The following is a 14,140-nucleotide window of genomic DNA, read 5'->3' as shown; positions in this document are numbered from 1 at the left end:
GGGGTGGGCTGGGCTAGGGGGGAGGGGTGATAAGGGCTAGGGGGGAGGGGTGAAGGGGGGGAGGGGTGAGCTGGGCTAGGGGGGAGGGGTGGGCTGGGCTAGGGGGGAGGGGTGAGAAGGGCTAGGGGGGAGGGGTGAAGGGGGGGAGGGGTGAGCTGGGCTAGGGGGGAGGGGTGAGAGGGGCTAGGTAGGGGGAGGGGAGTTTGGCTAAGTTTCGCAACTTGAACTTGACCGGGCAGCACCTCCCAGGGTGCATCATCGTGAGCCGTGCGGGCTGCTTGTTGGGGGGAGGGTTCAGCTGGGGGGTAGAGGGAGAGACGCTGGCGAGAAACGGATGCTAGACGAGACAGCTGCATCGTTTGTTTTTATTTTTATACAATTTCCTCTCGCCGAGCACAAGCCTCGCCACATTCCAACACGTGGCATCAACGACTTGGCGTTGGTCATTTAGAATTGTCACGTGCAACATTGTAGTAGAGTTCTATCATATATTTTTAGTTATGAAGCACCGATTTATAATTGTAAGCTGCGATAGTATTTAGCCGGAAGGATAACACCGAAGTCTATCCCTGCTTCACGGGTGTGGGCTGGTGCTCAAATAAAATTGGCAGATGTTTTACGAAGTGGTGGACATTCCACATTTCTATGCCAAGTGCGAGTCAATCCTACGCCCACTGGTGACTGCGCGATTGTATGCACTTGTCTTTTTAATTGTTCCACAATGTATTCCTATTAAAATGAAGGATCCATTGAGAACTGTAGTGGGGCATCACCCCAACGTTAGAAAAAGGCCCCGTGGAAGGAGATATAACGGAACTGCTTCTAAAATCTGACCTGACCTCTTGTCCACACTAGGGGGCAGCAGTTTTCCATGTGCTCTGCTGCACACAGAGACGTTTATGCCATGAGTCAAACCAATATTTTACTTCTCAGAAATGGCATTTAGCCAATTTGAGTTTTTGTTTCTTACGCATAGATTGGTGACCATTTTGAGACCGTAAACTCGATGCTCTTGAGAAGCCGGTTTAATAAAGTATGGGTGTGCTGCAATCGTACTCTAAGTCCTTAGCTGTCCAGCCATCTCAGCATGGTACTTACTTTAATTATCTCTGAGATTATAGGCCGAGACATCCTCCAAAAAGGAATTGTAACTCTTCATGCTACAAGGAGACGCACATGGTACAATCAAAGTGAAGGTATAAATTAAATACGTCATGTGAAACATTGACTTATGAATATAATACTTTTCTGATTACACAATGTATAACTCTTGGTAGAGACTGCATTACATTTGAATAATACAATGTTATATATGTTTTAATTGTGATAAGGTTAAGACAACCCGTGTAATAAGACCAGGAGGATAAAGAGCTCGGGGCTGATGGGACGTTCTGAGACAAAGACCCCCCGTATAGCCTTAGCAGACTAATTGGGGCAAGTGCTGTTAGCGAGTAACCTATGAAGACCGGCACGGTTCTGAGACAACATCAGTGGCACAGACAGCAAGCGGACACGATGGTGGTGGGTACGGCTGGTGACAACAGCGACAGACAGCAGGCGCAGTACGAGCACACATTGTGTATATTCACAAACGCCTTCGAAATGTAGCTCGGCATACAGCGCTTTCAGATTTTAGATTGCGCTTAATCAACCAAAGCCATTAATATACACATACATTTGTCCGCAGCTCGCTGAAAGCTTAATACTTTGCAGTGGACCGTGTCTCTGTGATTTGAACGGCTGTGCAAAGATCAGCGCCGTTCTGCCTGTGGCATGCTGCAGTCGGTCAGCTGCGTCTCCTCGGGCACATTTGGTATTTTTTCGTAAAAAATGTGCTCAAAATACTGGAGGATAAATGCACTCTTGAACTGCGTCCTGAAGCCCTTCGCCAGGAAGGCATAGAGGATGGGATTCAGGCAGCTGTGAGAGAACGCGAGGCTTATCAGAATTCTCTTTGCCTTGTTTGTCTCATGTGACACGTGCCAATATTTGTTGACATCGTGGAGGATTAACGAACCTTCCACGATGTCAACGAGGAAGTATGGCAGCCAGCACAGGCAAAACACGACCACGATGGCAATTATTAAGTTAATGGCCCTTCTGTTGGCAGAGTAAGAGACGCGACTCATCTTGAGCACAATGTACAAATAGCAAAAGCTCATAATGGTAATGGGAATGAGAAAGTTAATAACGAAGTTGGCCAAGATAATAGCTGCGTGATCCACGAGGTCATTGTCCTGATAGCAATACACCTGCCCGTTATGTTCCAGGGCTTTGCTGAAAACAAAAGTGGGGATACTCAGCAAAGAAGCAAACAGCCACACCCCAAAGCAGACTAAAATTGTGTTGTTCATAGTTCTGATCTTTGGGACCCAAGAATGTTGAAGTGCAAGCAGGAAGCGGTCCAGACTTAGAGTCGTAACAAAGTAAATGCTGGCGGTGACATTGACGTAACTGATGAATGGCATGATCTTGCACATGAGATGTCCGTACGGCCAGTGGTAGTCGAGTGCATAATGCACGATCCAAAGTGGCAGGGTCAAAATTAGAATAAAGTCAGCGATGGCCAAATTCATTATCAAAATAGTCGGTATAGATTTCTTAATTTTAAATCCAGTGATGATAATCACCAAGGAGTTTCCTACAAACCCCACAACGAAGATGATCGCCTGTATGATGCAGGTTGCCACAATGATGGCCTTGTCGTATTCCAGGATGGTGATGGGATCGTCCGTCACGTTCTCGTGCGTGTCATCATAAAAATCGTGCGGCACCTCCATGGTCCTCGTCCCGCAGTTCAGCAGTCGCTATTGAGCTGCAGCCTGGGTCTATAGCAGCCAGCACAGACAAAACACGACCACCAAGGCAATGGTTAAATTAATCAGCCTTTTATAAGACACACGACTCCGATTAGCTCGGTTGGCTACGTACGGCGCGAAAGAAGGTCATCATCTTAAGTACAATGTACAACTACATCATGGGATCTCCTTTGCCAGTACCAAAATATGACAATAGGTTTTTCCCCTTTTTTCTGGCTAAAAAACAGGTGTTAAGATGTTAAAGCACCAAACTGAAACCTTTTACAAGGAATAATGTCTGCATTAACCACAATGCTTGTGGTCAGAATGCAAACAAAAAACATCCTCTGATAATATATACATTGTCCTTGAAACTGATTGGTCCACACCAGAGAGACCAGAGACAGCTTTTGTTTGCATTTTGACCCCAAACATTGTGGTTAATGCAGACATGATTCCTTGCAAAAGGTTTCAGTTTGGTGTTTTAACATCTTAACACCTGTTTTGTTGCCAGAAAAAATGGGAACGTGAAGAGCAAGATGAATGAGCAGACAATTCTCCTCTATCTCGTTCCTGTCCCTCTAAGTCGCATCGGGCACACTGTCGTCTGCGAGTTGACATTGTCATACGAACATCAGCACCGTGGATTTTGCTTGCTTGAAAAAAAACACATCCAGAAGGCCATGTGGCCGATGGGATGTTTAAGAAAACACAAGTTACTGCTGTGTTTGTAAGCGGAGTATGTCATTATCCACCTTAATTGTACAAGGGAAAATGTGTTTTTAATCCACTTCTTTATTATAAGTAATACAAATTATAATTCTTAAAATAGTAGCTTTCCCCTGCTAAAATCACTAGCTTAGCAACAGGTTTTGGGCCATAGGCAGTTTGTAAAGAACAGGCCTCTACCATTCATGGCATAATAATGACAATGCAACTTATTGAGGAGTGCCTCACCGAGTCTCAAGACTCATTTTCAGGAGAGTCCTGCATTCATTTTGAAATTCCATCGGTGTTTTAGTGTTTGGTGAGAAAGTGTTTTCGATAATAAACCTTTAAATGAATGACATGGGTACATTTTTATAACATCGTTCAACGTGTATTATTCCGTTGCAGGGTATGACAATGGGAGATGGCCATGTCAACTGAACAAGCTTTCTATTCAGTCAGTTTGATGGGCGCTTTAGGCAGGAGGTGCATCAGCCAGCTGTGTCTGGTCAATACGCCTGGCATTATACGGTGTTTGAAAGACATGTACTCAATTTCAAAGCAGTATATTTCACGATGGCAACATGTTACAATTACACAAAAAGTTACAATCGGTTTAATGAGTTATCAAGTTTTACTAACCATTTAATAAATGGTCTATGTGCCCTCCACCTGCTGTACGGACAACATCGAGACGATAGTTGAATTCGTCCCAAACGCCTCTCTTCTCACGTTTTCCTCTGAGGTGCATGGTCGCCCTGTGCTCTTCCCCTTACATAAACAGCCTGTTTCCTACTAGATTTGAAGCTTTCGTGACTGCAAGGATTCATACTCTTAGGTTTCTTCGGTAAAGTCACGTAGGCCTGTTTCCTCAAATTGTCGGTACCAATGACGAATGCTCTTTGAAATTGGCGGATCAATGCCAAAACGCCGTTGAAACGCACGCTGCACCGCAATTACAGATTCAGTCTTGCTGAACTGCAGAACGCACAACGCCCCTTGAGTTGCGGGGTCACCATCTTGCGAATGACTGAGGCTAGGGGCTGTTTGTGCGCTGGAAGAGGCATCTCGCGGTAATCATTTCAAACTCTATGCCCCACCCTCTCAAGTGGTAAGAGTTGCATTCATGGGCGGTTCGTGGTTGCAGAGATATGGCGATTTCAAATCGGGTCCATCATTTTTAAACACCCTGCATCGCTTGCAAGGGGTCCTCGAATATGGATGGGCTCGAACTGAAAAAGGTTTCGAGTTTTCCCAACTGTTGCTGTGCCATATTGCAATGTCTCGTGTGTCTTTCTTCCCAAGGAGACACAACGGGAGCTGTTTCCAGTTTTGCAAGTTTTCCCATGCCATAACAAACACATCCTGCTTCTTTCATCAGCACAGCTTGAAGTTGATCTGTGGGTTGGGTCAAGGATTCTGCCGTGGCGTCGTGAGCACGGATGTAAAGATGTGTACGAACACGCATTGTCGACACGTGCCTCCTAACCTGAGCGGCCTGGTACATGTACAGGTATCAAGAAAGTAACGGAAATCACAAAGGTTGTATTCTATAGTTCTTTCAGTAGTCACGTAGATAGAAAAAATCATAATGAAAAATAAAGTGATTACAAATATTACGACGTTTCGATCGCGGTCGTCATCAGGAACCTTGTGATATTTTTTATCACTTTATTTGTATTATTATTTTTTCTATCTACGTGACTTTACCGAAAGAACCATAGAATATGAATTCCTGCAGTCACGAAAGTTTCAAGTCACAAAGGTTGCTCACTAAAGTCAGAATACTGAGAGATTCCACGTACAATGAGGGTGGGAGGAGTGCCTAGAGAGGACGCCTGCTTAGGCTGCACTAATGATCGTGTTCATAGCAAGATGTGTCAGCGTGAAAGCAGCAAAAAGAGTTGATCATTGGCAACTCATATGGAGAACGATGGAACCTTAATTGATGATAGAGATCGACTGTTAAATCCAGTGGTGGAATTTTATGTCGATTCCTATCGCAAAACAAACGCAAAATACAACGCACGAATCAGACTCTCCGATAAAACTAGAAGAGGAAACTCGCTCAAGAGGATGTCCACTGGCAGAGGCGAAGTGACGAGGTCGGCTGGTGGGTAGCGGCCCTATGGAGTGTTGCATTGCGGGACCTTGACAGATGGTGATGTGCTTGGAGAGGCCTTCATCCAACAGTGGATCATGGCTCACGATCATGTTCAGGATTTTTACGCTACGGGATACTACAACGTTCACAAACATGTGAAGCAAAGGTCAGCTCGGCATGAAGGGTGAACCTGGCGACATGGCTACCGTGACCTCATTCACGAGTAAACGTGCAGTTCACAATGGCAGCAATAGTGTACACTTAGGGGCTAAACGCCAATGTCGAATTCTGCTGGCCACGAGATGACTTCATATTCTTAGGTTTTTTCGGTAAAGTCACGTAGGTAAAAATGTAAATTTATAAAAGTAAAATAAAAATCGTGATTTTTATTTTATTAATTTCATATTCTTAGGTTGTTTCGGTAAAGTCACGTAGGTAAAACATTTTAATTTATAAAAGTAAAATAAAAATCGTGATTTTTATTTTTATTTTATTAATTTAAATTTTTTACCTACGTGACTTTACCGAAACAACTTAAGAATATGAATCATTGCAGTCACGAAAGCTTCAAATCTAGAGATGACTTCAGTTTTTTTTCTGTTTCTCGATTGAACGGGCGCAAACTACAATGCTTCACTATACGGACTCACTGTGAGATATACTACTAGGGGACATTTAGAACTTCACAATCCACCCGCATACGAATGGGCATTTACTTGAGTTTTGATCAAATAACTGAAGCATTCAAAACAATACAGCGATTATAACGTAACACCCCATTGCGTATGCTACAAATTACGTGAAAGTTAAAGAAGCCGTGGAGAAAACTCGTTGTTGTTGGGAGCCGATATGAATCCAACACTTACCTCGCAAGCTGCCTGCGGCAATCCCCCAGAGAGAGAGAGATCGATTACCCCAGAGGGAAACGCGATTTGAGTCGATAATTGACGTCTGAAGAGCGCCACTCACAGCACGCATCGCGACTAATGCTATCGCCAATAAACTGCAACTTGGATCACTACCTGTGAGATCTTCACTCAAAACTGCTCTAGAGGAGTTGTACACCCCTTGCTGCCACTGCTATTCAGAATGGCCTGAAATCAAATGTATCATTCCGGATGACCGCTGCAAAGTATGATCTTGAGTTTTGATTGTGGTGTGCTGATCTTTAAAGGTGGATTGAGAAATGTTTATTCTGCTACTGATGCTCCTGCTATTATAGAGTGACTCATGCAGCCAGCTATGGCTGCGGGGTTTGGTCGTACATGTTATGTATATCGTTTGTTGTTGGATTTGAATCACAGTTCCTATGATCACTGTTACATTGTTTTTGTGGCTTTATTTTGGTGATTTTGAGGACGGTTTGGTCTGGCCATGTTTGTTTGTTGTAGTGCAGAGTTGGCCTGATAACTTTAATCTACATTGTCTTATGGTTGTTATTGTTTGACTTGCATCCTACTGGGATTTTTGCACACAGCGTTGAAATGCGGTGCTTTTTCTGGAAGACTTTTGCTGTTTTTTCCAGGATTTTTCTTTTGCGTGTAGTCACTTTAAGATGTTTCTTGTTCATGTTTTTTTTTTGTTGCGGCTGCACCCGAGTCAAGAGCCGCATGGCTCACAGGGTTATCTCCATATATATAAAAGGCAAAGTTGTGATTATGTGTGTCTGTTCAAAATGTTTAGCGTACTTCCCGACATGCAACAAACTTAACATTTGCCATGTGGGTACTTTCCAGACTGTACACCATGCAAAAATTATTAAAATACACTTTTGTGTTTTTTTTTTGGGGGGGGGAGCTCAATAATGCATTTATTTTTTGCACGGCAAGTGAGCTGTGACGTCACATCTGTCACGTGACCCGCGCATGTGGAAGCGTAACGCATTGTAGTGTAGCGGGTAGCGTTACGCTGCGCTACGAACCCGGCGAGCCGAGTTCAATTCCCGCTCACGGCCACCACCGGTGACGATTATTTGAACCGGTCCTGGGCCTCCCCTAGGTCGACTCAGCCTCAAACGAGTAACTGGTGTGGTGTGTGAATATCGCCACTGGGGAGACAAAGGCGGCCGGGCGTGGTGAATCCAAGTCCCGGGCGAAGCCGGGTAGTAAAGCTAGTTCATTATAAATGAAACTGATGACTATGGGCTCCTTAAGAGACGGAGAGAGATGGAGAGATTTGTGATCAGTGCAGTGGCTGCCTCCAGGGCTCATGGAATGCGGCTCGCAGCGAGAGGCTTACGTGCCAAGCAAGTCCCACCAACAGGCTCCATGCAACTCTCTAAAGCAGTGGTTCTTAACCTTAACTGCAGTAATAGGTTTTTAGCCTTTCAACTGGTACAAAACTGACACCTTTATACAATGGAGACGAGGCTCTAAAAAAAGCTGTCTCGGGTGTGGACCAATCAACTTCAAGGACAGTGCATATCATTACCATTATCAGAGTTGTTTCTTTTTGTTTGCATTTTGACTGCTTGTGTTGTGGTTATTGCAAACATGATCCCTTGTATAAAGGTGTCAGTTTTGTACCAGTTGAAGGGGTAAAAACCTATTATTATATTTTGCCACTGGTAAAGTCTTAACTGCAGTCTTACACCCCTTTGGTTCTCAATCGTTACTTAGTTTTATAATGCTAATAAATACATAGAGGGTTTGATTCAACAAAGTAGTTGTACTGACGTGCCTGCGTTTCGTTTGTGTGTTTCGACGATTTACCTTCTGACAAAATCTGGCCCCGTCTCGCACCCCCAGAAAGGGCATCTCGCACCCCCAGTTGGTGCGTATATAGCCCAGGCTAACAAGAAGAAAAAGAAGAACCACTGCTCTAAGGCCACCAACACACATCTGCCATTCGGTTGTTCAATGTCCGTCAGCGAACCACTCACCGTCTGCACCACCTGCGACGTTCAGCGACTCTCACGCACCCGGGGGTCATCCGCTTGACCTTCCACCCATTGCGCTACGATCTCTCCCAAACAGCCCTTCGTCAAAAGGTGGCTCTGTGCAAATAAAGCACGACGTTTCACTCGTTGCACTCACTGAGCCCAAAGGCTATCATCGTCATTGTTGTTATGCATCGGCAGTCCGGTCATTGGACGTTGCCATCACTCGTCTTTAATGATTTGCTCGCCCGCGTGCACGGAATCTGCGTAAACCACCACCGCCGCCGTTGCGCTCTGCTCGTCGCCAGCAATTGGCGGCAGCTTCACCGCCTGTGTCTGCTCATGTGGGCCTCGCTTTCGCTGCGTTCGGTGGCTCCCTTAAGGAGAAGTTCGCAAACAACACGAAAGGAGGAGGATGGGGGGAGCGTGGGACCGCGGGAGTTGGCGGCTCGAGGAGGAGCTCCGTGCAGGAATGCGAGGAGGAGGCGGTCGCTGCTGCTGCGGTCCCGTGGGCGGGGGTTAGGGTCGAGTTTTCCTCTCGTGTTTATATCCAGTCGAAAACAACAACAACACCCACACAACAACCTCAACAATATTAATCAATGACACTGCCTTAACAATATGTAATAGGCGACGTTTCGGTCAATGACCCTTAATCACAGCGCACAGAGAGAGAGAGAGGCTGCGAGGGAGGAGAGTCAGGCACACACGGGGCAAGTTTGAAGAACGCCCTTTTAGGATCGCGCACACAACAACACCGCCACCACCACCACTAACACCACCACCTCCACTAATACCACCACTAATACCACCACCACTAATACCACCGCCACCGCCACCACCACTAATACCACCACCACCACTAATATCACCACCACTAATACCACCGCCACCGCCACCACCACTAATACCACCACTAATACCACCACTAATACCACCACCACTAATACCACCACCACTAATACCACCACCTCCACCACACGGAATGGTGGTGCCATAGACAACTCGGACAGCCGCTGTGTTGGTGGCAGAGCGGTTGGAACGCAAATACAAGACGCTCCCCTTCGCATGTATGCCCCTCCAAGCAAAATACAAAAGTATTTTTTCCCCGTCACGTATTTTGTAACTTATATTCTCCGCAAGAATGCGAATGATTATTTTGTGTTGTGTATTTTAGAGTTTGTTGTGGTTGTTGTTGTTGCATCGAACGAGCTTTTACAGTACCAGAAATTAGAAGAGGATATGGACCTCACACCAGACAACAAGCCCCCTTGACGGCGAAGGTTTACCCAGACCTGACAAAGCTGGAATAATAATCAAAGAGAAGCCGACGTTTCACGAGGACCCGTCTCGTGACAGAGAGAGGCGTCCTTGCCTAGACACATTCTGCGCGGATTCACCAGCAGTGCTTCAAGTAAGCCCGGCTCTGCAGATGAGATACTGAAAGTCGAAACTGCTGAAATTGTGCACTCACAGAAGGTCGTGGGGCTGATGGGCTGTGTAGACTGATAACTTTAATCTAAATTGTCTTATGGTTGTTGTTGTTTGACTTGCATCCCAATGGGATGTTTGCACACAGCATTGATATACGGTGTTTTTCTGGAAGACTTTGCTGTTTTTTCATGGATTCAAGAGCCGAATGGCTCACAGGGCTATACCAAATACATGAAACTGAAAATTGAAGTGTACAAAAAAAGATATACTTTGTCTATTCTCCGTGGAGGAACAGCTACGCGGAGTCGGCGTGCTGTCTCAGCTGTTGATGTTGTTGCGTGGAGTAGAGACCGTGGGTTGAGAGACACACAGAGAGACACACAGAGAGACACACACACAGAGACACACACAGAGAGAGACACACAGAGAGACACACACACACAGAGACACACACACACAGAAACACACACAGAGAGAGACACACACACACACAGAGACACACACAGACACACACAGAGAGAGAGAGAGAGACGCCGCGAGCTCCACTCAGCACCACCACTCACCACCTTGCAGGTACGCAGAGCGCCGGGTGCGGGGAGCTTCGGCGAGGGACCCGGACTCGAACCCGACTCTCAGAGGTCCGCGGTGGCGTCACGCAACGCCGCCGCTGCTGCCGCTGCTGCTTCTGCAGCTGCTGCAGACAGCAATCGATACGACGAACAGAGTGAGAAGAACGCAGTCCTGTGCTGCAACAGGAGACTCGTGGCGCCAGAGCCGTCAGTGTCACAGCGTGGGCCCCCTGGCTGGGTCGGTATCAACACGAGCGGTGACAAAGTGTGCCATTCCGTGATTCGAACAACGACGCTCAGATGTTACTCACCGTGGTTTACAAGTAGGGTCAGTGCGTGGCTGCAAGGATGGCTGCTGCTGCTGTTGGTGGTGATTCCTGCGCTGCTGCGTGTGTGTCTATATAGTCTCTGTGTGTGTGTCTGGACTTGTTGTGTGTGTGTGTAGTCTGTGTGTGTGTCTGGGCTGCTGTGTGCGTGGCAGCATTCCACAGTGGAATCTTCAAACTCAGTGAGTTTGTGGGGTTTATGAGTGTGTGTGTGTGGACATGTGTGGGCATAACGCTCCTCGTGTATTTACTGTTTGTTTGTGTCTTTGTTTTTTGTTTGTGTGTTTATTGTATAGCTATGTGTACCATTTTGTGGGTGGGTGTTCATGCGATGCATGCACGCTGCTTGTGTGTGACAGGACTGTGTTTACGTCTGCGGCATACGGCCCAGAGTTAATGAACGTGAACATCTGGCTTAGCACTCGAGTTGCATTAGCACACACACACACCAGCACCACCACTTCCACAGGAAATACTTAAAATAGTTGAAAAACACCCACGGAAAAGACATTTGTAAAGCGAAGTTTAGAACTGCAGAGCGATGCACGCCCTGTGTTCAATACGCGGGCGGGACCCGGTATGGTGGCGGCTGCTGGGTTGGTGAACGCAAACTTACAACTCGCTCTCTCTCTTGTCCCGCTGCTTATTTTCTGTTCATGTCCATTTCTCAGACCCACCCTGCCCCCTCCACACACACAGCGAGCGGTTTTATACTCGGCCACAGGGAGTGAGTTTGCTGCTGTGTGAAATCCCTATTCAGTCATTTGCACTCGATTTGTAAATGTTGTGTGCTTACTCTCCAACACATCGGTGTGCTGAACTAGTAACTAATTGTCATGTTTTGTTTACGTGGCAAATCTTACTAATTGGCCGTGTCGGGTGTTTTGGCGGGTGGAACGACGCATTTATATTTACGCGATCTCACTCAAAAACCTCCGTTATGGATTCTAGATTTGAAGCTTTCGTGACTGCAAGGATTCATATTCTTAGGTTTTTTCGGTAAAGTCACGTAGGTAAAACATTAAAATTAATAAAAGTAAAATAAAATACAAATCACGACGTTTCGGAGGCAACACAAGCCTCCGTCTTCAGGTGGAACCGTCACAGCCACGACAGCTGTATCAAGTAAATGAGAGATTACAGGAGATACCACTCCGTATATATAATGGTTGAGGGGGGGGAAGGGGCAGGAATGGCCCATTTTTTATTATTATGGTAAGGTGCGGTTTGAGACTATGAATAGACTGCATAACAAAAGACTGAGCCTTTATTATGGAGAGGTTCGGTTTGTGACTACGCCTAGCCTACAGGTATGCTTTCTAATTTGCACCATGACACCGGCACACAAATGGCCAACTCGTTTCAAATGACGTGACGGGACCTTTAACGCCCACTGTCACTTGGACAGCGCGTAGCATTCTACGGTTAATACACCCGCAGTATTAACCAGGGAGGCCTGACCGATTCGAACGGTGAACGTCTACAACAAGCGGCGAGTGCGCTCCTGCTGGGCCAGGTCACGGCCACCACCGTTTCCCTCCCTACAATGGCCCCAGCTTCACCATGCCTTTCTCGATCTACCCCATCATGAACAAAAACCCCAATGTTTTATTTTACCAGGTAAGGCCCACTAAGCTATGTAGCTCTTTTGCAGAAGCGACCTTGCCGCAAATCAAAACTCAACGAAGTGGCTTGGCACGTGGAGACGTACAAGCAGCCAAATACTCTAAACGCACGTTTCTAAATGTGGAGGAGAAAACCGGAGAAGGCAGATAAAAATCCACGCGACCACCGGGAGAACACGCAAACTTCAAATATACAGGCGTCAGGGTCGGGAACGAAACCCATGACCTCCTGCATACCAGGTAGGTAACGCATCACCACCGTGGTTCCCCTATCTTATAGCCCTCATGCCCCCACATCCTCCCAGCAGATCCGAGCTACTGCAATTGCACCCCCTACCTCATGAGCCACCTCATTTATCAGCAGACACCGTGGCCTCGCTGGAAACGCAGCCGAACATTCTGGAGCGAGTACGGACAGCGCGATCACTCATTCGCCTCGTTTGAACTCATCTGCCACGTGCTGGACCACCATCACGCACCATCCTCAACATTCACTAATCTCGTATCCGCCATCAGTTTACCAGCCAATCCCTTCCTTCCTGCCCTTCCCAGCCTTCAGCTGTATTCTGTGTTCGTATCCGCGCTGATCAGTGCGGGTTTTAAGTGGACATCGGGGCTACAGATTGCAATCGCCCCCCCCACATTTTTCCACAGAGCAAACCCGGATGAGTTTTCCATTCAAGCCCAGGTCTGTTGTCAACAACTGCAGTGCAAGGCACTGCAATGACGTGCAGCAGCAGCAGTACTAGGGGCCGTCCATAAATGACGTCACGCACCTAGGGGGGGGGAGGGGGTCAGACATTTGTGACGATGTGTGACAAGGGGGGGGGGGGTGTTTGAGAAATGTGACGTCACATCAAAATGCGCAACTTTAAATAAATATAGACAGCACGTTTTAATTAATTAAATAGACTTTTTCATAAATGTTTTCTCCTAAAACATCAGAGTGCAGCGCCACATTATATACGCACTACAATGACAATAGTTTTAAGCTATTTGAAGCATGTTTTATATTTTATTTGGGGGGGGGGGCAGAGCTTTGTGACGTCATATTTGAGGGGGGGGTTCTGACTTTTTGTGACGCCGTGTGACGAAGGGGGAGGGGGGGGTCAAAAATCGTCCAAAATCGCGTGACGTCATTTATGGACGGCTCCCTAGACCTCGATGCTTCACATCAGTGCCTGCCACCGGACCCACAGATACCGATTCCCAGACTCGTCTATGCACCTCCAACCAGGGCTGCCAACATGTTCGGGGGTGGAGGTGGGGGGGGGGGCAAACATGGATAGGTGGCAAACCAAGTTGGGAGCATAAGGGACCGTCCATAAATGACGTCACGCGATTTTGGACGATTTTTGACCTTGCCACCTCGTCAAACGGCGTCACAAAAAGTCAGACCCCCCCCTCAAAAAATACGTCACAAAGCTCTGCCCCCCCCCCCAAAATAAAACATGCTTCAAATTGCTGTAAACTATTATCATTGTAGTGCGTATTTGATGTGCCGCTGCACTCTGATGTTGTAGCAGAAAACATTTATTAAAAAGTCTATTTAATTAAGTAGAACGTGTTGTCTATATTTATTTAAAGTTGCGCATTTTGGTGTGACGTCACATTTCTCACCCCCCCCCCCCCTCGTCACACATCGTCACAAATGTGTGACCTCCCCCCCCCCTCTAGGTGCGTGACGTCATTTACGGA

At 46.7% G+C, this 14,140-nt stretch overlaps 1 protein-coding gene across 2 annotated transcripts; it reads right to left on the bottom strand.

Annotated features, from left to right (window-relative positions):
- Positions 1–356: 356 nt before the first annotated feature.
- LOC133339763 (chemerin-like receptor 2) lies at positions 357–11,252 on the bottom strand. 2 transcript variants are annotated; one of them, XM_061547931.1, is made up of 3 exons: positions 10,803–11,252; positions 10,486–10,616; positions 357–2,828 (listed from the first exon to the last, which is right to left on the bottom strand). In XM_061547931.1, the coding sequence occupies exon 3, from the start codon at positions 2,778–2,780 to the stop codon at positions 1,752–1,754; it is 1,029 nt and encodes a 342-aa protein (XP_061403915.1). In that variant the 5' UTR covers positions 2,781–2,828; positions 10,486–10,616; positions 10,803–11,252; the 3' UTR covers positions 357–1,751. The 2 variants fall into 2 exon arrangements, with proteins under 2 accessions (XP_061403915.1, XP_061403916.1); XM_061547932.1 differs by lacking the exons at positions 10,486–10,616; positions 10,803–11,252 and adding an exon at positions 8,492–8,882.
- Between the last annotated feature and the right edge of the window lie 2,888 nt (positions 11,253–14,140).

Source organism: Lethenteron reissneri, chromosome 9 (assembly GCF_015708825.2).
Source record: "Lethenteron reissneri isolate LAM-NWPU_2019-01 chromosome 9, ASM1570882v1, whole genome shotgun sequence".
Lineage (NCBI taxonomy): Eukaryota > Metazoa > Chordata > Hyperoartia > Petromyzontiformes > Petromyzontidae > Lethenteron > Lethenteron reissneri.
Note: the sequence above shows the minus strand (reverse complement) of the source record. Positions and strands in the feature narration are given on the sequence as shown.

Coding starts and splice junctions, on each gene's coding strand:
- LOC133339763 (XM_061547931.1), bottom strand. CDS start 2,780: ATGGAGGTGCCGCACGATTTTTATGATGACACGCACGAGAACGTGACG.